Below are 26,181 nucleotides of genomic sequence, written 5' to 3' on the forward strand. Positions count from 1 at the left end.
TCATATGTCCCATCCCAGACATATACATATATACAGTGAGGAACAGAAGTATTTGAACACCCTGCGATTTTGCAAGTTCTCCCACTTAGAAATCATGGAGGGGTCTGAAATTCACATTGTAGGTGCATTCCCACTCTGAGAGAGGCAGAATTAAAAAAAAAAATTCAAGAAATCACATTGTATGATTTTTAAAGAATTTATTTGTCTTGCACTGCTGAACATAAGTATTTGAACACCTAAGAAACAGCAAGAATTCTGGCTCTCAAAGACCTGTTACTGTGCCTTTAAATAGTCCACCTCTACTCCACTCATTAATCTAACTTAGTAGCACCTGTCTGAGCTCTTTAAAGACACCTGTCCACCCCACAGTCAATCAGACGCCAACTACTACCATGGACAAGACCAAAGAGCTGTCAAAACACACCAGAGACAAAATTGTGGACCTCCACAAGGCTGGAAAGGGCTATGGGGCAATTGCCAAGCAGCTTGCTGAAAATAGATCAACTGTTGGAGCAATTGTTAGAAAATGGAAGAGGCTAAAGACGACTGTCAGTCTCCCTCGGACTGGGGCTCCATGCAAGATCTCACCTCATGGGGTATCACTGATGATAAGAAAGGAGAGGAATCAGCCCAGAACTACAAGGGAGGAGCTGGTCAATGACATGAAGAGAGCAGGGACCGCAGTTTCAAAGGTCACGCCGTCATGGTTTCAAATCATGCATTGCACGGAAGGTGCCCCTGCTCAAGTCATCACATGTCCAGGCCCATCTGAAGTTTGCCAATGACCATCTGGATGATCCATAGGAGTCATGGGAGAAAGTCATGTGGTCAGATGAGACCAAAGTAGAACTTTTTGGTCTAAACTTCACTTCTTTTGTTTGGAGGAAAAAGAAGGATGAGTTGCATCCCAAGAACACCATCCCTACTGTGAAGCATGGGGGTGGTAACATTATGCTTTGGGGGTGCTTTTCTGCGAAGGGGACAGGATGACTGCACTGTATTAAGGAGAGGATGAATGGGGCCATTTATTGTGAGATTTTGAGCAACAACCTCCTTCCCTCAGTCAGAGCATTGAAGATGGGTCGTGGCTGGGTCTTCCAACATGACAACGACCTGAAGCACACAGCCAGGATAACCAAGGAGTGGCTCTGTAAGAAGCATATCAAGGTTCTGGAGTGGCCTAGCCAGTCTCCAGACCTAAATCCAATAGAACATCTTTGGAGGGAGCTGAAACTCCGTGTTGCTCAGCGACAGCCCCAAAACCTGACAGATCTAGAAGAGATCTGTGTGGGGGAGTGGGCCAAAATCCCTGTTGCAGTGTGTGCAAACCTGGTCAAGAACTACAGGAAACGTTTGACCTCTGTAATTGCAAACAAAGGCTTCTGTACCAAATATTAACAGATTTTTTCAGGTGTTCAAATACTTATGTTCAGCAGTGCAAGACAAATAAATTCTTTAAAAATCATACAATGTGATTTCCGGAATTTTTTTTTTAATTCTTTCTCTCAGAGTGGGAATGCACCTACAATGTGAATTTCAGACCTCTCCATGATTTCTAAGTGGGAGAACTTGCAAAATCGCATGGTGTTCAAATACTTCTGTTCCTCACTGTATATATACAGAGACATCACACACAAAATTCAAGAAGAACAGTGACAATAACAAAAGATACAACTACCAGGGTAATATCATGGTATATTGCTTCAGGTGTGACAGAGCCACCAGCCTCCAAATCTCACTGCCCAGGAAAACAAAGAAACAAAGAAGAGAATTCACTCAGAAAACAGGAAAATGAAGACTTATATTGAGGTAGACATTGGGAATTACACCAAAAAGACCTCTATACACAGAGACCTTAATGGTTCAAAAAAATGATGATAATAATAGTAATAAAGTGAAGGTATGGAGTTCACTTGGTATTGCTAACACTGATTACAACCCCAACCCCAAGCTTTCCTAAAACCTACCCTATGATCTTGTACTCCCTTGTGCAATGTCCTCCATGGAAGTCTATGATACATGAGCAGCCCACTACTGAAGAGATGGAAACACTTCTCCACTGTTCTACAAATAAAAGAGAAGGCTGAAACATGTATAACACAAGAGAGTTGTAAAAGAATTGAGGAAAATCTGAAAAACAGAGCTGCCCTTACTGGGCTGATATGAAATGTCTAAGTATAAAGATCATAGTGGGGGAAGTTACAAATACCTCGCAGGAGTTTCAACAGAAACAAAAATCAAATGCAGCATGGTCCAAGTGGTGAACACCAGCTCCCTAATACCGTAAGCCTAGTTTCAGATTGGAGGCCCTGATGATAATCTTTTCCCCTTGGAACAGTATTTCCCCTCTAAGAGAAACCAAAAATGACCACCATATTCTTGGTCTGCCATTGGGCATGTCCCAGCACCAACAACAAATATTGTGCTGTGCTTGGCCAGCCACCACAAGTAAAATGGCCACACCAGGGTCTGCACCGCGTGTACATGAACCATAGATGCCTCCAATCAAGCAGCAAATGGTGTGCAGGTCCAGTGCCACTGGACCCGCAGGCTCCTCCCTCAGGTACTACCCTTGGCCAAAGGTTTCTGGAAGCCAGAAATCATGCCTACCCAGCACTCGGGGACACCATTTTAGTCAGCTAGGAGACCATGGAAAGGGGAACCTCAAACCCCCAAACCCATTCTGACCAAAATGAGAATTAGGCCAGAAGGGGCAAATTCCAGGTCCTGCCAAGGTCGCTGCTCTTAAAAAAGTGGGAAAAAGAAAAAAAAAAAACCACAGTAAAAAAAAAACCTAAATTGAAATAGACCTCAATTTTTTTACCATATCATTGGATCAACCAAAAAACCCCTGTGGCCCCTATAGTGAAGCCCCATACATCAACACATCCACTGCGCACAGGTCACCAATTTCACATGCCTCCACTGAAAACTACATTGGCAGGATCCTGGAATGAAACAGAAAATGAAATTCAAAAATACCAATATGAATGCATACAAATAATTCAAAAGTAACTCCAATATATAGAGTGTACATCAAAAATATCACCAAAGATATATACAGTAGATCCATTTCTAGAATTTAAAAGCCCATAGAATCCATTTGAATTGCTGCAACTTAAATCTGTTTCCTAATTTCTGGATCTGAGGTGCAATCATCCCAATATTCCACCAGGTCAGGATAGTCTGGTTAATCTATGTCTCCAAAAAAAGTTTGAAGTTAAAATCCCTTTAGGCCTGGTGCAGAAGTGGCTTTTAGGATCTGGATCCAGAAGCTGATTGTCCACATTACTCCCCCCGAAAATTGGGGGGATATGTTCCAATGCATAGAAACAAATGTAGTCCTGGTATATGGTATAACCCCACATGTCAACTGATTGGCAAGTCTATTTTGCCATTGGAAATCAAATATAAATGATCGATGCTTTGTTTTCCCCGACATAAAAGGCCCTGCACCTTCAAAGCATTAGATACACTACCCCACAGTTTGACAATTCATTTGACTGTGAGGGAACCATTTATGTTAATTGAGTACGGTTATAAATCTACACTCTTTGATCCATGGTCAGTAGGAACAAGACCCACAGGCACCGTTTATGTTTACTTCATCCTCTGTTCTAAAATGACTATATGACAGGATCTTTGGGGGATTTTGCCTGTCTAAATGTAATCTCTGGCCTTGGGCCCACAAATCTGCTTACCAAAGGGTCAATGGTTAGTAAGTGACAATGGCTACTCATAATATGCCTCCAATGGGCACATTTTTGTGAGTATCTTAATATAACCCTAGTGTGGTTAGTGGAGTTTCTCATAGTTTTCCCATACATAAAGGAGTCTCTGGATCAAACACAAGCCCTCTGAAAAAATATTTTAAACTTTTCCTACAGTAACCCCTTCTCAAAAGGTGCTCTTGTAAAAGGTCTGCCTGTTTTTTGAAATATTCCTCCTTGATACAATTTTATTTTAAACATAAGTATTGCCCATAGGGAATACTTTTGACCAAGGGGGAGGTATGAGAGCTGTTTATGTGTACTAGAGTATTTGCAGTTGTTGGTTTCCTATATAGGTCAGATACAAGTGTGCCATATGCCTGAACTGCAATACATATATTCAAGAACGTGACTGATTTCGTGCTGTATTCCACAGTACACTTCAGGTTAATTTCATTATGTTGTAGCTGAGCCATAAAATCTTTTAATTCTGTTTCTGTTCCAGTCCATATCAAAAAAATATAATCTATATATCTTCCCTGTGTTTTTGTAAATCCCAGCTGAGAGGCCATCACTACTGCTTTATTATTAGGCATATCAGTGAAAGTCTGTTGTAATTCCTCAAAAGCGATAGGGGCTCTCAACAAGTTCCTATCTGTCTCCCCGAAAAAAAATTTCAGAAGGCCACCAATGGTATCTAGAATAAGTCAGAATTCTGATGTTCGAATCTCTGTTTACATGTTGTTATTTTTAGCTTTGGCAGTGGACAGGGTTTTATTAAGATCCCGACTCTCAATCCACTAGTGTTAATCTGAATACTGGACAGTAAGCTCCTTGATGGTAAGTTCAAAGATACCTGTGAATTACAACCCCCTGGTAGTAGTTTCTACAAGTTGTACATATGTGCAGAAAGGTCTGCTTGGAAGAGGCATCGACATCTGTTATTATCAGGTCATCCCAGGAATCAGTAGTGGTGAATAGACAAGGTATATAATTCCCCCAATTTTTTTGTTGGTGTTTGGGCAAACGTTTTCTCGCTGCTGCATCACTGTTACGCTTCCTGGCCACCGTGGATGGTAAATGATGTGCCAGTTTGTGCTTTGTTGTATTTGTGCTTGTTAGTATTTGCAAGGCTGTTCTCCTTGTTCTTTTTCTTTGTAGTAGGAACTCCAGTAGTTGCGCCCACTGACATGGACATGTTGGATACAGCACCCCCACTACTGGACTGTTTTTTAATGTACAGAGTAATTAGAAAAAAAAAAACAGAGACAGCATCGACAACAACAACCTTCAGAAATGGTTCAGAAATGACTTTCAGATATAGCTACACAGTACCAGATCCTATTGTGATGATCCTATATTAACTATGATTTTTGTAAAAAGTCTATGTATAGTGCGGCTGACAACTCCATATTCCAAGGTGTTTAATCCATCTTCATGCATGCGTTTAGCAGCCTTATCTATGAGGCTGTAGCTAAGAATAAAAAGAAAACAAAAGTAAGGTATTGTTTATATGAAAGGAAACTATGTTAAATAAATTAAGTGTAAAGTTTGTTTGTACTCATACAACACATGCTCATTAACCAAGTGCCCTCCAGAGGATTTGCCCCCTTCCTGACCAGACCATTTTTTGCGATACCTGGTCATGCAACGCTGCACCCAAATGAAATTTACGTCTTTTTTTTCCCACAAATAGAGCTTTCTTTTGGTGGTATTTGATTGCCTGTGCGTTTTTATTTTTTGCGCTATAAGTAAAAAGACCGACAATTTTGAGAAAAAAGTTTGGCTTTTTGCTAGTAAACATGTCCAGTAAAAAAATTTACAAAATCAAATTTCGTCATAAATTTAGGCCAAATGTATTCTGCTACATGCCTTTGGTAAAAGAAAATCCCAATACGTGTAAATGAATTGGTTTACGTGAAAGTTATAGTGTTTACAAATGGCGGTATATATACTGGGATTTTATACCGAAAGAAAGCTCCATTCATGGGAAAAAAGGACGTAAATTTAATTTGGGTGCAGCATTGCATGACCGTGCAATTGTCAGTCAAAGTAACGCAGCGCCGTAATGCGAAAAATGGCCTGGTCAGGAAGGGGGGAAAATCCTCGGGAGGGCAAGTGGTTAAAGTATAAATGAAAGGCAAAAGATTTGTGTATAGATATAAAACAATTATAAATAACTTTATTCCCTTTTTTTTTATAAGAGATCATTCTCAGCAGCATCAGATCTAGGGAAGGAGAAACAGCAGAACACTGATCTTCCCAGTGAAAGGCTGTGCGGGGGATGGGACATCAGGAAAAGTCTGATCATTGAAGGAGAGCAGGCTGATTTCCCTTTTGAAAAATACAAATTTTTTTTTTTTACACAAAGTTGTCACTTTACTGAGATATTTCTCAAAACGTCATTAGTATATGTGGCATTACACTCCAAAACACATTCTGCTACTTCTCTTCTTCTGAGTATGGGGATACCACATGTGTGAGACTTTTTGGGAGCCTAGTCAGTCATAGGGGCCCAAAACCAATGAACACCTTCAGGGTACCTGAGTACCTTTTCTATAATGTAGACACTCCAAGGTATTTCATCAGAGGCATGGTGAGTATTTTGCTGATCTCATTTATTTGTCACAAGATTTGAAAAATGAAAAAATATAATAAAAAATACATTTTAGTTTTCTTTTTTCATTTTACTATAGCAACAAATGAGACCTGCAAAATACTCACCATGTCTCTTTTAAAATACTTTGGAGTGTCTACTTGGGGTCATTTGGGCGGTGTTTGTACTATCCTGGCATTTTAGGGCCTCCAAATCTGGGATAAGTAGTCAGAAAATCAAATGAGGAAGTCATGCCCTTTGAAAGTCTGAAGATGGTCATTGGATTTTGGGCCCCTGTACGTGGCTAGGTTGCCAAAAAGTCTCTCACATGTGGTATCCCCATACAGTGCCTTTAAATAGTATTCATACCCCTTAAAATTTTCCACATTTGATCATGTTACAACCAAAAGCGTAAATGTATTTTATTGGGATTTTATGTGGTAGACCAACACAAAGTGGCACATAATTGTGAAGTGGAAGGAAAATGATAAATGGTTTTCAAGTGTGGCATGCATTTGTATTCAACCCCCTGAGTCAATACATTGTAGAACCACCTTTCGCTGCAATTACATCTGCAAGTTTATTTGGGTATGTCTCTACCAGATTTGAACATTTGAAGAGTGAAATTTTTGCCCATTCTTCTTTGCAAAATAGCTCAAGCTCTGTCAAATTGGACGAAGAGTGTCTGTGAACAGCAGTTTTCAAGTCTTGCAAAGTGAAAATTGGAAGGTTTTGTGGTTCCTTTTAATGCATTAGCCGCTTAAACAGTGCGCTTGCTAGCCCATACATATACAGTTTTCAAGTCTTGCCACAGATTCTCAATTGGATTTAGGTCTGGACTTTGACTGGGCCATTTTAACACATGAATATGTTTTGATCTAAACCATTCCATCGTAGCTCTGGCTGTATGTTTAGGGTTGTTGTCCTGCTGGAAGGTGAACCTCCACCCCAGTCTCAAGTCTTTTGCAGACTCTAAAAGGTTTTCTTCTAAGATTGCCCTGTATTTGGCTCCATTCATCTTCCCATCAACTGTGACCAGCTTCTCTGTCCCTGCTGAAGAAGGGCATCACCACAAAATGATGTTGCCACTGCCATGTTTCATGGTGGGGATGATGTGTTCAGGGTGATGTGCAGTGTTAATTTTCCGCCACACATAGTGCTTTGCTTTTAGGCCAGAAAGTTCAATTTTGGTCCCACATGGCTTCTTGCAAACTGCAAATGAGACTTCTTATGGCTTTCAACAATGGCTTACTTCTTGCCACTCTTCCATAAAGGCCAGATTTGTGCAGTGCATGACTAATAGTTGTCCTATGGACAGATTCTCCCACCTGAGCTGTAGATCTCTGTAGCTCCTCCAGAGTTACCATGGGCCTTTTGGCTGCTTCCCTGATTAATGCTCTCCTTTCCTGGCTTGTCAGTTTAGGTGGAAGGCCATGTCTTGGTAGGTTTGCAGTTTTGCTATACTTTTTCCAGCTATATTTATACTGAGATTAAATTACACACAGGTGAACTCTAATTACTAGTTAGGTGACGTCTGAAGGCAATTTGTGCCAATAGATTTTAGTTAGGGGTATCAGAGTAAAGGGGGCTAAATACAATATTTGTTTAAAAAAATGTTGAAGACCATTTATCATTTTCCTTCCACTTCAAAGTTATGTGCCATGTTGTGCTGGTCTATCACATAAAATCCTAAAAAAATACATTTACGTCTTTGGTTGTAACATGACAAAATGTGGATAATGTCAAGGAGTATGAATACTTTTTCAAGGCACTGCATCCCCATACTTGGCAGAAGTAGCAGAATGTGTTTTGGACTGTAATTCCACATATACCCATGGCACGTGTGAGAAATATCTCAGCAAAGTGACAAAAAAATTTTGTCATTTTCTAAAAATGTGACAAAAAATAAAATCTTCCATGGACTCAACATTACCTTGGGGTGTCTTGTCTCCAATATGAGGTCATTTGACTAGATTTTGTACTGTACTGGCATTTTAGCACCTCAAGAAATGTGATAGGCAGTAAGAAAGTAAAAGCTACATAAATTCCAATAAATATACCATAGTTAGTAGACGCTATAACTTTCACACAAACCAATTAATACACTCTTATGGAGATTTTTTTTTTACCATAGACATGTAGCAGAATACATTTTGGTCTAAATTATGAAGAAATTTGATTTTATTGAATATGTTTTATAACAAAAAGAAGAACATATTGTTTTTCAAAATGTTTGGTCTTTTTTCATGTATATAATAAAAAAAAACATTGATGATTAGATATATCCAAAGGAAAGCTCTATTTGTGTGATTTGGGTGAAGTGTTGCATGACCGAGTAATTGCCAGTTAAAGTGGCACAGTGCCAAATAGCAAAAAATGCTCTGGTCATGAAGGAGGTAAGACCTTCTGTAGGTCAAGTTGTTAAACACAATACAACATTAATAAAATGTGTCAAAACATAAATAATTAAAACCTAAAGTGTAATCCAGAAAAAAACAATCAGTCCCATGAGTTTCCTGCTGAAGCAGCTAACTTGCCAGTACGTGTGTCCTCAGCTTTATTCCTTTCTTGAAAGGATAGTGCACAGAAAGAGCAGTCCATTTACAGAAAGAGGTCCCGAGAAAGCAAGTTGGATGGGTTTCCATTGTTTGTAACTGTAATTCTGACACAGTGAAGAAAGAAAGCTGACAGCAATATAAGCTACACAAGCAACAACATGCTGAGAATCACTACAATCTTTCAAGCAAGTAGCTTTCAAAAAGAGGATATTTGTGTACACTTTAAAAAAATATTTAAGTTACCTTCTTACAATGCTCTCATTTCCAGGATCTCTTAGATGGATTATCATTTTAGATCTGGAAATATTTGGATTTGGACGCTCAATCTTCATTCCTGCAGCCACCACTCTAATGTAAATAAAAAAAGTACTTTCTCTGATATCAGTAATTTTTCATGACATAACAATAGTACAAATGTAAAATTAATATATTGTATATAATATACATATGTAAAAAAAAAAAAAATATATATATATATATATATATATATGTAAAACTAATATATTGTATATCATATATATATGTAAAAAAAATATATATATGTAAAACTAATATATTGTATATAATATATACAGTGGGGCAAAAAAGTATTTAGTCAGCCACCAATTGTGCAAGTTCTCCCACTTAAAAAGATGAGAGAGGCCTGCAATTGGCATCATAGGTAGACCTCAACTATGAGAGACAAAATGAGAAAACAAATCCAGACAATCACATTGGCTGATTTGGAAAGAATTTATTTGCAAATTATGGTGGAAAATAAGTATTTGGTCACCTAAAAACAAGCAAGATTTCTGGCTCTCACAGACCTGTACCTTCTTCTTTAAGAGGCTCCTCTGTCCTGCACTCATTACCTGTATCAATGGCACCTGTTTGAACTTGTTATTAGTATAAAAGACACCTGTCCACAACCTCAAAAGGTCACACTCCAAACTCCACTATGGTGAAGACCAAAGTGCTGTTGAAGAACACCAGAAACAAAATTGTAGACCTGCACCAGGCTGGGAAGACTGAATCTGCAATAGGCAAGCAGCTTGGTGTGAACAAATCAACTGTGGGAGCAATAATTAGAAAATGGAAGACATACAAGACCACTGATAATCTTCCTCGATCTGGGGCTCCACGCAAGATCTCACCCCGTGGGGTCAAAATGATCACAAGATCGGTGAGCAAAAATCCCAGGACCACACGGGGGGACCTAGTGAATGACCTGCAGAGAGCTGGGACCAACGTAACAAAGGCTACCATCAGTAACACACTACGCCGCCAGGGACTCCTGCAGTGCCAGACATGTCCCCCTGCTTAAGCCAGTACATGTCTGGGCCCATCTGAAGTTTGCTAGAGAGCATTTGGATGATCCAGAAGAGGATTGGGAGAATGTCATATGGTCAGATGAAACCAAAATAGAACTGTTTGGTAGAAACACAACTCGTCGTGTTTGGAGGAGAGAGAATGCTGAGTTGCATCCAAAGAATACCATACCTACTGTGAAGCATGGGGGTAGCAACATCATGCTTTGGGGCTGTTTCTCCGCAAAGGGACCAGGATGACTGATCCATGTACAGGACAGAATGAATGGGGCCATGTATCGTGAGATTTTAAGTGCAAACCTCCTTCCATCAGCAAGGGCATTGAAGATGAAACGTGGCTGGGTCTTCCAACATGACAATGATCCCAAACATCCCGCCCGGGCAACGAAGGAGTGGCTTTGTAAGAAGCATTTCAAGGTCCTGGAGTGGCCTAGCCAGTCTCCAGATCTCAACCCCATAGAAAACTTTTGGAGGGAGTTGAAAGTCCGTGTTGCGCAGCAACAGCCCCAAAACATCACTGCTCTAGAGGAGATCTGCATGGAGGAATGGGCCAACATACCAGCAACAGTGTGTGCCAACCTTGTGAAGACTTACAGGAAACGTTTGACCTCTGTCATTGCCAACAAAGGATATATAACAAAGTATTGAGATGAACTTTTCATATTGACCAAATACTTATTTTCCACCATAATTTGCAAATGAATTCTTTTCAAATCAGTCAATGTGATTGTCTGGATTTGTTTTCTCATTTTGTCTCTCATAGTTGAGGTCTACCTATGATGCCAATTACAGGCCTCTCTCATCTTTTTAAGTGGGAGAACTTGCACAATTGGTGGCTGACTAAATACTTTTTTGCCCCACTGCATATATATATATATATATATATATATATATATACACTGTATATATATATATATATATATATATATATATATGGATTCCAGGAAGTAAATGCTACATGAATCATCTACCCTTACTCAAGATGGCCACTGTGAAGAAATGCCGGGGGGTGTTTTTCAAAATGATTTCTTAACAAAATAAAGCATGGAGACATGGATGGATGGGTGAGTTTGCTCAACTATGTGCCACTTTGTGTTGGTCAACCACATAAAATCCCAATAAAATACATTTACATTTTTGGTTGTAACATGTAACGTGACAAAATGTGGAAAATTTCAAGGAGTATGAATACTTTTTCAAGGCACTGTATGTATATATATATATATATATATATATATATATATATAGTGTACATCATTTTATTTATTTATTTTTTTTAGGCACTGGCTGGCAATGTATGTGAACAATATACAGTATGTGTCACCTAGGTTTCTAACCTTAACCATTGTGAGGGACTCCAGGGTTGATATGGAGGATCTTAAAGTGGAGCTGCACTGTATCTGAGCACCACAAACAATGTTGTTTAATTGGTAATACTTGAAGTAAACGCGCTTGTCCATCCATGTCTCCATTCTTTATTTTGTTAAGAAATCATTTTGCAAAACACCCCCCGGCTATTCTTTGCAGTGGCCATCTTGAGTAAGGGTAGATGATTCATGTAGCATTTACTTCCTTGAATTCATCTACTCTTAGCTCATGCATTGGCTGGGCTAAGAACCCTTCCTCCCCTCCTGAAGACTGCTGGGATGTATGACATAATTTGCCTAGGCATGGAAACCAAGAAGTAATCAAATAAATGTAAAAAAAAAGTTTAAAACAAGTAAATATGACATACTTTCTTATCAATTTACTAATGCTAGTGGCATAATGATTAAAGATAGTCAATGTTGATTGAGAGAGTGAAATTCCATTTTACTACTGCGCTATAGCCAAATTACGTTGTCCAGCTCTAGGAGGGCGTAATATGATGTTCTCCCAGAACGCGCCCCCAGCAGTGCACAACAGGCGTTGTCTGGGATCACTGTGCCCTTTGGACACAGCTGATCACATGACATGGTAAAAGGCCAATCACAGCAGCCTTTTAGCATGTGATCAGCTGTCCGCCATACAATCACAGCTGACCGCCATGTAAATACACTTGCTGGTTATCAGCAGTACTTTCCTCAAGCTGTCACAGTGTGAGAAAAGTACTGCCAATAACCGGCAACTGTCAAAGCAGACATCTGCACTGTTTATTAGTGCCCTGATTATACCGCAGCCCCAAAAGTGTCTATCAGTGCCCAAAAGTGCTGCCCAGCAGTGCTGCCAGTCAGTGTCCTTCAGTGCTACCTATTAGTGCCCATCATTGCCACCTATCAGTGGCCATCATTGCCGCATATCAGTGCAGCATCATCAGTGCCTTCTCATCAATCCCCACCAGTGCCACCTCATCATTGCAGCTTATCAGTGCTGCCTATCAGTGCCCATCAGTGCTGCCTATCAGTGCAGTCTCATCAACACACATCAGTGAAGGTGAAAAATTACCTAATTTTATAATAGAAACAAAGAAAACCTTTTCTTTTTTTACATTTTCATTTATAGTGCAACAAATAAAAAACCCAGTGGCGATCAAATACCACCAAAAGAAAGCTTTATTTGTGTGAAAACAATTATACAAATTTCATATGAGTACAGTGCTGCATGACTGCACAATTGTCATTCAAAGTGCGACAGCACTGAAAGCTGAAAATTGGCCTGGGCAGGAAGGGGGTAAAAGTGCCCGGTATTGAAGTGGTTAATAGCAAAAAGTCAAAAATATTGGTTTTTTTTCTCAAAATTGTTGGTCTTTTTTTTTTTTATAGCGCAAAAAATAAAAAACCGTACAGGAGATCAAATACCACCAAAGGAAAGCTCTATTCGTGGGAAAAAAAGACGTAAATTTAATTTGGGTACAGCATTGCATGACCGCACAATTGTCAGTTAAAGTAACACAGCGGCATAATGCAAAAAATGGCCTTAAACAAAATATCCTAGTGGCATTTATTTTTTTTTAAATGTGTATGAATTTACTCACAAACGAGAAGTATCAAAGGCACATCAAACTGAAGCAATTGTACAGTTCACTCCACTCCACTCCACATGCTCCGAGACCAGTGTTTCTCAACCTTTTTTTCAGGCAAGGCACCCTTTAAAGTTAAGGACAGACCCGAGGGACCCTTTAATATCATGGACAGTTTTGAGGCACCCTATTCAAAAATGTAAAAAACTATTCAAACTGTTTTATATAACGCAGCAACATCCACACATGTAGGACACCCAACTTTAGAGATGATTTATTCTTCCAAAGCAAATACACTTTTGCACACTGGTACTGACTAGTATTCAAGTGTTTCTCTTCTCCCTCAGTTTTTCTCCATCACTGAGCTAATGTGACCCCAGCACTGATGGAGAGGGCCTTATCAACTGATGATGTCATTGGTTGTCAGGATGCCGGCGGCTAGAAGGTCTTAATGGTGCACAATGTAAACCGGTGGCTTTATGTAACTAAAATGCAGGCTTGTTCCACCCGTTGGCTTTTATACAAATTTTGGGCAATTTTTTGACATTTTGCCAAGGCACCCCTGAAGAAACCTTAAGGCATCCCAGGGTGCCTGGGCACCCTGGTTGAAAAAGGCTGTCCTAGACTTTTGGAGAATGCCACCTGGATCCAGCTGACTCATGCATTTTGAGGGTAAACCCCATTTTTGTGGGCTCTCAAGATGGTTTACTCTCATAATGCGTAAGCCAGTTGGATCTAAGTGCTCTCCTCCAAGAGTCTAGGCGCATGTGGAATGGAGTGTACAATTGCTACAATTTGATTTGCCTTTGACACTTCTCCTTTGTGAGTAGATTCATATACTTTATTTAAAATAAATGTCACTAGAAACGTGCGCTAGGCTGGTGCGCCCTCTTTGTGTTTTTAGTATACCAATAAACATGCCCATGAAAATTGAAATATATATTTGTAAAATTAAAAAGAACTTAAATTGATAAACCCTACATATATACACTAAATTGACTAGTCTCAGGAAATACACAATGATTAATTAGATCCTCCTATATAAGCTGTACCTGTTTATCCACAACCCTCTTTTCTCCACATGCAGTTTACACAGTATTTTTAAGCTTCCGGGAAGCAGGGGAGGGGATTTGATGCCACACACTGCCCCACACAGAGCAGGGAGCTGAGTGGAGGGAATGGACCCCCCCCAGTACAGTCTCATAGGGAAACTTGCACAGCTGAGGATGTCAATCAAGAGACAGGGATTGCCTGGTATTGAGATTAACTGTTAAAAGAGCTTCATGCAGATAGTAAGCACACTACAGAAGAATATGCTTTGCTCATTTTTAATTTCAGGGGTTTACAACTACTTTAACCACCTCCCGCCCGCCATATAGTACAATGATGGGCGCAAGGTGGTTCTCTTGTTCTGGGAGGACATCATATGACGTCCTTCCATTCTCACTGCGCATAAGTGGCTCAGGGAGCACGCAGCGCGGCGATCGGCGGTGCACTGTGTCCCTCGGACACAGCGGATCACCGATCACGGAAACAGCCAAAGATGTTGTCTCGGTCATATGATCAGCTGTGTCCAATCACAGCTGATCACATGTAAACAGGGAAATGCCGGTTATCGGCATTTCTCTCCTCTTGAGCTGTCACGCTGACAGCTGGAGAGGAGAGCCGGTAATCGGCTTTCCAAGGAGGGGACATGTACACTGATCATCAGGGCACTGATGATCAGTGTGACCTGATGATCAGTGTAGCCCCAGCAGTGCCACCTGTCAGGGTCCACCAGTGCCTTATGTCAGTGCTCATCAGTGCCTCGTGCCAGTGCCCATCAGTGCCACATCGGTGCCACATATCAGTGCCTACCAGTGCACATCAATGCCACATATCAGTGCCCATCTGAGCTGTCTTTCAGTGTCACCCATCAGTGCCAGTCAGTGCCACCTATCAATGCCAATCAATGCCACCTATCAGTGCCAGTCAGTGCCACCTAACAGTGCCAGTCAGTGCCACCTAACAGTGCCAGTCAGTGCCGCCTATCAGTGCCATATATCAGTGCCGTGTATCAGTGCTGCCTTTCAGTGCCCATCAGTAATGCCTGTCAATGCCCATCAGTGCCACCTACCAGTGCCTCCTCATCAGTGCCCATCAGTGCCACCTATCAGTGTCCATCAGTGCAGCCTATCAGTGCCCATCACTGAAGCCTCATTAGCGCACATCAGTGAAGGAGGAAAATCACTTATTTACAAAATTTTATAACAAAAACTAAGAAAAAACATTTTTTTGGTTTAAGAAAAAATAAAAAACCCAGAGGTGATTAAATGCCACCAAAATAAAGCTCTATCGGTCATGAAAAAATGATAAAAATTTCATATGGGTACAGTGTTGTTTGACCGCACAATTGTCATTCAAAGTGCTACAGCTGAAAGCTGGAAATTGGCCTGAGCAGGAAGGGGGTATAAGTGCCCTGTAGGCTAGCGGTTGAAGATTGGATGGGCACATAAAATATATTTATGCTGGCACTGGTTAAAACTTTAAAACATTCCATTGTCAGTCCCTGAAAGAGCTAAAATTACAAGGAATGTATAAGCTCATGGTTAGTCTTGTAAGATAAGACTTTGGTAGGAGATTATCTTGCAAAAGGAAAGTGCTTGGATCCATAAACGTTTCACTATTCACCCAAAAGGGTAAATCAAGAGCTTAACCTCCCTAGCTGTATGATTATGTCAGTATTTCTGTGCTCAAAGTGGTACATTGTTTTCAATGGAAATATGTTGTTTATTTATTGTAGGCCTGTAATTCTTAGGAATAACTCACTGAAATCTGTTTAAACAAGAGTCTAGTAGACATCGTTGGTGCAACAAAGTTTAATAAATTAAATCATAAATTATAATATAATAAAAAATAATAATATAATAATAAATTAAACAATTTAATCAAATCAAACACATGGAACTCTGTCCAAACAATATTATATAGACACTGCATATTCTAGAAAACATCACGGGTGTGGTCAATTTTGAAACACGGGACTGCACAAAGTCCAACATCACAATCAGTACAGTGGAACCTCGTTTCCTTGCAGATTATTTTTCCACTCTCATCTCGCCGAGAGCAACATACCATGCACATCTGTATAGGTGCTACCTTTTTTTAGGTTGGTGGGATGTGGTCCATACAATGACGTCCAGTCAGATGTTCTGGGTTGACAACTCCCACAGCACGTCGTCCGGATCTACCCACAGACACTGATGGTGTTTAATGCTTGAGGAAAATGGATTCCGCCATTTTCCAGATAAAGTCCGCATGAAGCACAGGCTTGTCACTGTTTTTGCGGAACAGAATGTAGGCATTCCACAAGCACTGTTCCAGAAGATGCCAGAAAATCTTTTTATAGTATTTCCTCTGCTGCTTTCTCATCGCCGGTTAGAATGTCATAGCTTGGTCAGCTCTGCCAACACCTCCCATGGTGCTCTTGTAGTCAATGACAACCTGGTGCTTCTGGATGTTTTTCCCACCTTTTGTTTTACCATCACTGTGGAGGCATTGTGAACGGTACTCATTAGGTACACATCCTTCTTGTCCCGCCATCTAAGTGCCATCATTTTGCCTTTCTGCCAGGCAACTAATTCTCCCGACTTAAATTTGTTTTTTGCAAACATGGATGGCAGGTTGCACCGGTTAGCCCAAACTGCTCCATATGCATCCATTTTGTGCTGAAGAAGCTCGTAAAGTTCTGGAGAGGTGTAAAAATTGTCCGTCATTACACAGTAGCCTTGGTTTAGCAGAGGCTCAATCAGTGACAGGATGGAAGATGTTGCCATTCCGTAGTTGCTGTACTTGGGATCAAATTTTGTGCCTTTGCCAGTGTATATAACTGTGTTCCAGATGTAGCCAGTAGAGGATTTGCACAGTAGGTAGGATTTGACGCCAAACCGTGCTCTCTTGGACGCGATCTACTGTATCCAGCTGAGCCTTCCCTTGTAGGCCATTAGACTTTCGTCTATGCTGATGTCTCTCTCTGGCACATAGCTCTGCTGGAAATTTCTTACAATCATTTGGGAGACTTCCTAATTTTTTTTTAGCTTGGGAGCCGGATGAGTCGATTCATAAAAATCCTCATTATTTGCGAAGTGCAAACATTTCATAAAGAGGGAAAAGCTATACTCCGACATGATGGTGCCAAAGAACGGCGTGGCAAGCATTTTGTTGGTGGTCCAGTACCACTTCTGCAGTGGTTTCCGCACCACTCCTTGCAGAACAATTAGGCCGAGAAACAGCCAAATGTCCTCTTTGGTGACAGGCTCCCACTTTCTGCTTCGTGAAAACCTGCTGTGTGGAGCAGCTAGTTGTTGAGCTGCGTACCTATTTGTCTCCGTCACGATAATTTCAATAACCTCATCGGTCAGAAACAATTCCAAGTATGCTAAGGGGTTGTCACCTTCAATGTGGATTTTCATACCAGGTGCGCCAGTAAACGGAAATCTTGGTGGTGCTGGCGTATCGCAATCAAAAGTGCACCATGTGGGCAGATCACTCACGTCAATCTCAGATTCGCCGCTGTCTTCACTTTCGGTGTCTGAAGACAAATCACCACATGAGTCGCTATCGCTCAATTCAAGTAGCTCCTCACTGTCGCTGTTCGCTAGCTCATCATAAACCGCTTTAGCGCTAGCGAGCTGCTTTTTGGAAATCATGAGTGCAAAACTGATTTTAGTCACAGAAACTGAAAACCTGCACTATGGATATATCTGAGGTAGCGTTACAATGTATGCACTAGAGTAACACTTTATTTTGACACTGATCTATTTTTATAACTCCTGCAAACCCCGCCCCCCAACGGCACAGCACAGCAGGCTCACGTTGATCACACTGATCAGCGTGAGATACCAGGGAAGCAGGGAAGGAGACTGGGGACGGATGGAGGGGAAAGCTGCATGCAGCTCAGGACCCGGGACATGGATCGGTTCCAGGTACTTAGTTTGCAGTGAACGCGAGTCTGGCTCGGGGCTACCGCTTCTGACAGCTAGATTTAACCCCGAGCCAGACTCGGGAAAACCGCTAGGGAGGTTAACCTCTTCACGCCGGCAGCACACAAACGTGTGGCCTCCCGGCGTCTGGGCCGTTTGCGTGCAATTAACAAAAAACATATGTGGCCTCCCGGCGTCTGGGCCGTTTGCGTGCAATTAACAAAAAACATATGTACTGAGAGATTGCACCCTGTGTGCTCCCAGCATACATGTCCGGTACTCACGGAAAGGTCCCGGTCTGCTCTTTTGATCGAGACCTTTCCCGATCATGTGACCGCCGTGATGACGCGTCACAGCGGTCACATGATCCCTAAACCCTGCCCCGCCCATCCCGCCTCCCGGCTTCTGAAACTCTTAAAGGGGCGGGAGGCGCCAGCGGGAAGGGGTTAAAGTAGGTATAAGGCCCATTTCACATAGCGCAGATCTGTCCACTGAGCTCCTGTTGAGCAGAGTGGAGCAGGCAGATGACAGGTCCGTGTATGCTCTGGGTATGCAGAGAAGACACGGACACAGCCTGCTCTGCTCTGCGGACGGTCTATGGGCGGTCAGATGTAAACGGACCAGCTGTTCATTTTACACCTGACTGACTTCCGATCTTATCCGCCCAAATAGAGGGAAACAATTGTTTTTGCCGTATCGGCTTGGATGTAGGTGGGTGTAAATGGACACAAGGAAACCCACAGATCCACTTAGAGAAAGCAGTCCTCGATTGTGCATAGTTCAATTTGGAGTATCCCACTATATCATTGCCCTATCCCAGTTATAAAGCAAAAACAACAAAAACTACAATCCCTAGACTGATTATTGGAGTAATGAGCCGAAGCTGTGTACACCTGGCTATAGCAAATACTGTGTGCTTGGCTGCGGGTGAAGTTCTAGGGGAAAGCTTGGGCAACATACAAGCAGCTCCTATGGGGGTGGCGCTACAGACACATTAGTCAGTTTGAAAGTGTAGGGAACAAACGTGCAATTAATTATTTCTAATGAAGATCTTTTTTTATTTTTAGAATAATATTATTGAGTGAATACAGTTGGAGTTGCACCGTAGCGTTAGAGAATGGTGCGGCAAGTGCTGAACAAAGCAGATAAGTATGAGAATGAAGTGTGGTGGCAATTTGTTTTGAAAAATCAAACATTATGACAGATTAGTGCCATCCTCCATGCAGAGCCTCTGGCAGATGCATGTGCATTCACCTCAGAGCTGCATACAGGCCCCCCAAAGAAGTGTATGCACATACAGTGCCAGCACAGACACAATAGCATATCAAAGTTTGACATGTACTCAGGAATGGGTGCAAAGGATCCAAACGCAGGAGCTGCAGACTGCCAAAGGCCCCATGTACACAGGACACTTCTGAATGATGGAAACTGACTGCTGGAAAACATAGGTTAAAAAATGCATGTTTAGCCGCGTTTGCAAAATGCGTATATGCGCATTCATGTGCATTTGCGCTTAGAAGCGTTTTTTTAAAGATAAGCACAGAAGAACCTCCCAAATGCACTGAAAAGTGGTAAATTATTAACTATTTCAGACTGTTTCAGAGAAATACAGAGAGTAGAAGCAGAGACAACAGTATGTGTTGACATTAGCTAGGTGTGAGTTGCTCATTAACATTTCTTTTGTTTCCAAGGGTGGGAAGGTGTCTGCTGGAGTGAGTCATTAAGGTCACCTGGATGGGGGTCTTCATGAGGAATTTGAGGTGTGAATGATCATTAACAAATCTTTTGTTTCCAAGAGTGGGAGAGGTCTGAGGTGGTGAATTGGTCATTACAATGTGTGACAAGCTTGGTAGGAACATCCTGTTTTTAGTGTTTTGTCCATCTGAGCACCTTGAAAATGCTTTGCATACATTTTTCATGATGAAAAAAGGCTCTGGACAGCATTGGGAACTGGAAGAGTTAAAAAAAAAATTCAAATGCAAACGCTTATAAACGTGATTTACCGAGTTTAGCTGCATTTTGCATTTGAAACGCTGATAAAAATCAACTGCTGAACGCAAGTTTGGTGCATTAAAAAAAACGACTGTAAACTCAAATGCCTGTAAACGAAGATTTGTACATGGACACATAGGAAAACATTAGGGTGAGCTCAGGAGCTGCTGGAAAAAACGCTAAACAGCTCCTAAACATGAGTTTATCAGCTGCAGTGTACATGAGCCCTAACAGTATACTAGAAAATTAGCTATGGAACTCATGCAAATTCGTTCATAAAAATTACTTAATTGACATAATGAGAGGGGTCAACCTCGGAGAAGAGTATCTGTATGCTACAATTTCAAAATTAATATTTCACACAAATGGGGGTAAACATAGCACTGCTCTCTATCTTTAATAACACCAGGACTTTTTTCACCACCTCTGGCTTAGGCCCTCTGCTCCCTGCTCACTACTATCACTTGTAAACACATAAGTCTGGCTTCTGTGCTTACAAGTGACAACTTGTCTCCCAATGGCTCCCGCAGATCTGATGTTCTGAGTGTCTCCCTCTGAGTCCAAGAGGGGGACAAGTGAGATGTAGGTGCCTGGGGTGCAGTGCGGTACTGGGACATTGTATGGTAGGTTGTAACCTCTGTGATCTCCATTTTTCCCTAGTCCCTGGATGCCGATGCCCCTGCTAGATGCTACATGCCGATGCCATGATCTCCCTGCAATTAAGAGAGACAGAGCTGCCTACAGTGTTTGGGCAGGTAGAGTTGGCTGGGTGCTAAAGCTTAATACAGCATCAAGATTAGGACACATGGACAGGGCTGCTGTTAGAAACCGTGGGACCCCATACATCCAACCTGACAGGCCCCCTCCTAAAATGTTTACTATGTCTCAGTTATGAATGAACACAGTGAGTGATCATTACCGATCACTCATTATGTTCATTCAGGAAAGAAAGGGGCTGGTAAATGTGTCATATTTACCAAACCCTTCCCAAACTCTCCATCCTGAAGGATCCCATTGTTTGCTTACAGCTGCTGGTGGGAAAGAGAGGATGCAAGCCAGCAGCACTTTGGGGGTGGGGGCACAGAGGGGGACCTGGGCAGCAGGGGGAAGCGTATGGTGCAGAGGGAGGGTGATGGGTGTGGTGGGGGGGGCAATTACTGGAACTGATCCCATACATGGCTCTCTCTGCAGCAGCTGAAAGCCAGCAGGTGAGAAGAAGAAGCCAGCTTTCAGCTGCTGCACAGAGAGCTATACAGGAGATCTGTTTGAGTGATTGCCCCCCCCCCACCCCACCATGCCGATCACCCTCCCTGACCATATTTGATTCACCCAGCTGCCTGGGCCCCAATGCTGGCTTGGGCCCTGTACACGAGGACTGGTGATACCCCCTAATCCACAGCCCTGCACATGGAGGATGTTGGAGCTTGAAAGGAGGGGGAGAAGATGAGGCAGTGGAGGGGGGTTGTGTGCAGAGATTAGAGCTGAGGAGGGGTGAAAGTGAGACGTGGATCAGCTGTGAAAGAGGGCTGAAATCTCTGCTCTGTGTGCAGTGCACTCCTGAAATCTGCACTGTGTGTAGTGCACATGTGAAATCTAAACTCTGTGTGCAGCATACCCAAGGACTATGTACTCTGTACCTAGCGCACTCCTGAACTCTGCACTCTTTGTGTAGTTCACCCCTGAATTTTGCACTCTGTACTCTAAACGGTGCTTCTGGTATTTAATGCCCCTTCAATACCCTCCCATTGTTAGTGAAATTTAGCCACACCTACTATTTGATGCAGTTTGGAAGTTGTGTGTGTGTGTCTGTGGGGGGGTTGTGGGGCACAGCTAAGTACCTGCACCTATTCCCTGTAAAAAAAAGCCCTGAATAACACTAAAAGCCAATATATTTGTAATGTTATCATCCACCAGTTTCAGTCATTATGAGAGCCCGTCTTTCATACTTTACAATACAGAGACTGCAGCAGGGAAACAAAGCTTAGTTGGTGGTTGTGGTTAGAAGTAGGCAAAGCCAGGAACTGTTACTCCTGATGGATCTAATAGAGCAGTGCACGCTAAACAGACAAGTCTCTGCCCAAAACGCAGATATTAGATTTCAGTATTTGGCCCTTTAGACAAGCTTGTCTGCGTAATTAATTATAAAATAGCTGTTTGACACAAACCTGTTGTATAATTCATCATCTTCTCCTCCCCATCCCCAGAAAAGGTTTGAAAATCCATTCACTTTAAGGAATTGCTCTTTGGTGAAGGCCACTATTCCTCCAAATAAACTTTCATAAGGCAGTCTATGGAAATACAGAAATTTGTACAATATGAGAAGTTTGTAAACAAGCAAAATATGTACTATTCCAACTATCTGTTGATGTCTCCTTCTGAAAATGCTAGTTGCCTGGCAGTCTTGCTAATCCAATGGCTTCAGTATTTTTAAGGAATGTAGTTGAAACTGCTATGAAGATCAGCAATGCTAATTTCATGCCAGCTTTCTAATCTGAAAGCCTGTTCAGGGTCAGAAAGTAATAAAAACAAAAGTCAACGAGTCATCTAGTGTGCATACAAGGAAGTCACAATGGCAACATATTTCTCTCGCTTCTGTGATGGATTTGGTAAAATGCCTATTTAGTTTCCTATTGAATATATATATATATACGCTATTTCTATAAGTTTTATAAATATTTACTTTTATACTTTAATACATATGTTGTGTGAATATTTTCTGCCTGCTGGGCTTTGTGGTACTATAAGAAATCCTTGCTTAAGAAATGTCTGCTCACACACACAGACCCCCTCCCACCGTGTGATTTGGGAAACAAAGGAATGTTTTTCTTCTCTATGAGATAAGGCCTGGAAGAAGATCACACCTATACCATGACAGAGATTGTTTTCGTGTGGAAATGACCAATCAAAGACTAATATAATGCTTATGCTGTTGTCACATGACTCTCGCATCATTCTGCATATATAAGTTCACTTTCTCATTATAATAAACTAGAAGTATTCATAGACTGAACTTGTGTGTCAGCGTGAGTCCCTTCCAATGTGCGCACATTCCAAAGCTAGCGTCATAAATTAGGACAGGAACAGATAAGCAGTGGACGATTTCAGTCCGTGACTAAAACACTACTAGTTTGAAAACGTCCTCAGTTACTACTGCGAATACATGTTTCACATGGTTGAATTTAGTGTGATTTTGTTTTAAGCACTGCTATATTACAACATCTCTGAGGACACCTGGAAGTCATGGTTTTGCTGGCTGGTATGAGACCAACACAGTGGGGCAAGTATCCTAAAAAAAAAAATGAGTAAAAACAGATGCTTAGGATATGCTTGAGCCAAGGGCCTACCTCCATGTGCAAATGTTCATACCCATAATGATAGCAATTCCTGGACCAATCCAGCTAATTGTACACTGATGTTCAATATGAGTGGTGTGGTCCTAATTTGCTGAGTGCAAAACATCCAGTTAGTGTTAAGATTTAAAGTGTTTTGTGCTTACTGTAAACTTGGATGCAGTTGGAATGCAAACTAAGTGATAATGATTTAAATGTGCAGGTACGCTGTCCCCTAATTATTATCCACAAGCTTAAAAGTAAGAACAAGTGTACCAAGAACCATAAGTGAGCGCAAAAAATATAAAAAACAAATAAATCATGTGACTTTCATTATTTCTCAATGTTTTGTGCCTTCATACCTCATAAACTTCAATAAAGTGTTTTCCAATCTCATATATCATATAAAAATAAACAGATATAATCATAAAAAAGGATAATAATGTTCAAGAAACTGTTAAAGTGTCAGGTCCATGAAAATATTTCCAAACAGTATACAAGGCAAGTGTTCCTCCACGTTATTTCTCCATGCACGGCCTCTTACTGGACGATGTAGATCTCTTTTGCTATCAGAGATCAAAAAAGCTCAAAGTAAGTGTGCCTTTGAGAGCCACTTATGCAAGCCAATTCAGTCCTCCAGGGATTCCAACCAGCCAAACACTAAGGGGTTAATAGCACCACATCTATGGTACATTCAACCTCAGAAAGGAACCAAAGGAGCCAGCACAGTGTTACACCACCACACAGGTTTTATTGCCCAACGTTGCAATAGATATACACTTACACAATCCAAGGAACAGAGTAGCACAACCTAAAACCACCACACCATCCACATTCGGCAGGCATGATGACATCACCGGCTAGGCCCAGGGCGACATGTTTTGTTGCCCACAAGCATCTTTAAGAGAATGGAGCATGGCTGGTGCTGCCAGTGACAGAGCTTAAATAACGATGGAGCTAATCTTTCCGCGCATACCCAAGTGGACTTCAGTCCATGATTTGACCAAAAGCACTTGAGATGAGGGGACACACCCAAATTAGCCAATAAAAAGCATGCAAAAAAAAAAACCAAAAACAATGCTGATTTGGCTAACACTAGATATTATCACAACTTTATGATCAATCTCAATATAAAACCTCCACATGAGGGTAAATATTTTCTATGGTCCCATCTAGTGGGTAAAAAATAAAATGACATAAAAAATGGATAGCAATTGAATAAAATAAAAATAACCATGACTATAAAGAACAAACCATGTACCAAGGAAAACATTTATAAATACGTAGGATAGATGAGCTCCCGCAGAAAGATAGTATAAATTTTAGTATAGAGTGTATCCATGCAATTTATTAGGACAAGAAAACAACAACTCAACTGTTGTTAATGAAACTATTGAGGTCTCAATCAATATTTAGTCGGTATGGATGATTGGTTTTGAGAAAATAAATCCAGATCATTAATCGGTGGGGGGCAATCCCTGAAACTGATCCCCCTGTGGCTCCCAGTGCAGCATAGCTGGCTTCTCATATCTTATTTTCAATTGCTGAGGGGGAGCACAGGGGGATCAGTTTCAGAAATTCCCACCCCCACCGCATTGCTCAATCTCCCTGCACAGGATCCAACTTCCCCCAAAAGTCTCCCACAACTGCCAGGATTTCCTCCTCTCCCTCCCACTGGCTGTCATCCGTTGCATGCACACAGGGGGATCATTTCAGGATGGAGAATTGGGGGCTGGCAAATATGTCTGTTTAGACCCCTGAAATGTCACCACCTTCCCGACAGGGTTGTTAAAAAAAATTGTTAAAAATATCACTCTGGCCATATGAATGAGTGTTTGTTAATGCGACGGAGGCCCCTGGTTACACTGTGGGGACGCAGAGGCTCTACGAACACAACCACAAGCCCTAATTTGACAGGTGTTGGTGAGTGGCCCCAAATGCTCACTGTCTGTGTGGGGGGGGGGGTCATACACCTGCCCCAAAACACCTGTAAAACTAGGACCTGCAGCTGTGTTCGTACAGTCAATGCATTCCCATAGCATAACATAGGCTGCCTGCACACAACTCCAGCCACAAAGAAACTGCTGAATCTTACTGTACAGGCCACAGTGTCCATGTGAAAGACCTCATTCACACACAGAGCTTTATGTATTACCTTGATACAGTTTTAGATTTTAGATTTAGCAGGAATGTCCGCTAATAATGATTTTAAAGAAATGCCCATAGCGAATAAGGAAGAATGAAAATAGCGCAGGGCATACATGACTAGGCCCAGAGTGGTGCAGGGAACGGAAAGAGTTAAAGTTAGCTCCAGGGGGTGGGGAATTGATTGGGGAATTATCGGATTGGCAGATGTTGAGTGTAGGAGGGGTCTGTGGCACCTTAGAGTGGGGGGTTCTGTGGAAGGGGCGTCAGTGGAGCTGGACGTGAGCAAGGACCAGAGCTTCCCTCTCGCCCTCCCTGTTTGGTTGGGTATCGGGTCTCGTCCGGGGGGCAGGTAAGAAATAAAAAAAAAAGGTAGAAAAGGGGGTTTTCTGTTGGTTCGCGGGCGGTTGTTGGTCTTTGGAGGCGGTTCTCATCTTGGAAGGTAAAACAATGGTGTGGGACCCCATCCGTGGTATGGGGGGCCCGGCGGATATTCCCAGTTAACCAAGGTTTAACTGGAAGGTGGTGGTGCTGCACTGCGGACGGTATGGTTGTCTCCAAGCTGGTTGGTTGCGGCTGGAGGCCTAGTGTATAGGGTTGTCTGCAGGTGCATTTTGGATCGTTTGTGGGTGCCTTTGAAGACCA

The 26,181-nt window shown here is 41.8% G+C and overlaps 1 protein-coding gene across 1 annotated transcript in view; it reads right to left on the reverse strand.

Moving 5' to 3' along the window:
- Positions 1-1,553: 1,553 nt before the first annotated feature.
- LOC149468505 (beta-1,4-galactosyltransferase 2-like) overlaps positions 1,554-26,181 on the reverse strand; it is a 123,931-nt gene continuing 99,303 nt past the window's right edge. The window contains exons 6-8 of the mRNA XM_089670018.1: positions 22,228-22,350; positions 9,108-9,212; positions 1,554-5,184 (exon numbers count right to left, since the gene is read on the reverse strand). Coding sequence (XP_089526144.1) covers positions 5,052-5,184; positions 9,108-9,212; positions 22,228-22,350 — 361 coding nt within the window. The 3' untranslated portion in view covers positions 1,554-5,051. The remainder of the gene's footprint in view (positions 5,185-9,107; positions 9,213-22,227; positions 22,351-26,181) is intronic.

Source organism: Staurois parvus, unplaced genomic scaffold (assembly GCF_062004578.1).
Source record: "Staurois parvus isolate SC_StPar_1 unplaced genomic scaffold, SC_StPar_1.0 ptg000086l, whole genome shotgun sequence".
NCBI lineage: Eukaryota > Metazoa > Chordata > Amphibia > Anura > Ranidae > Staurois > Staurois parvus.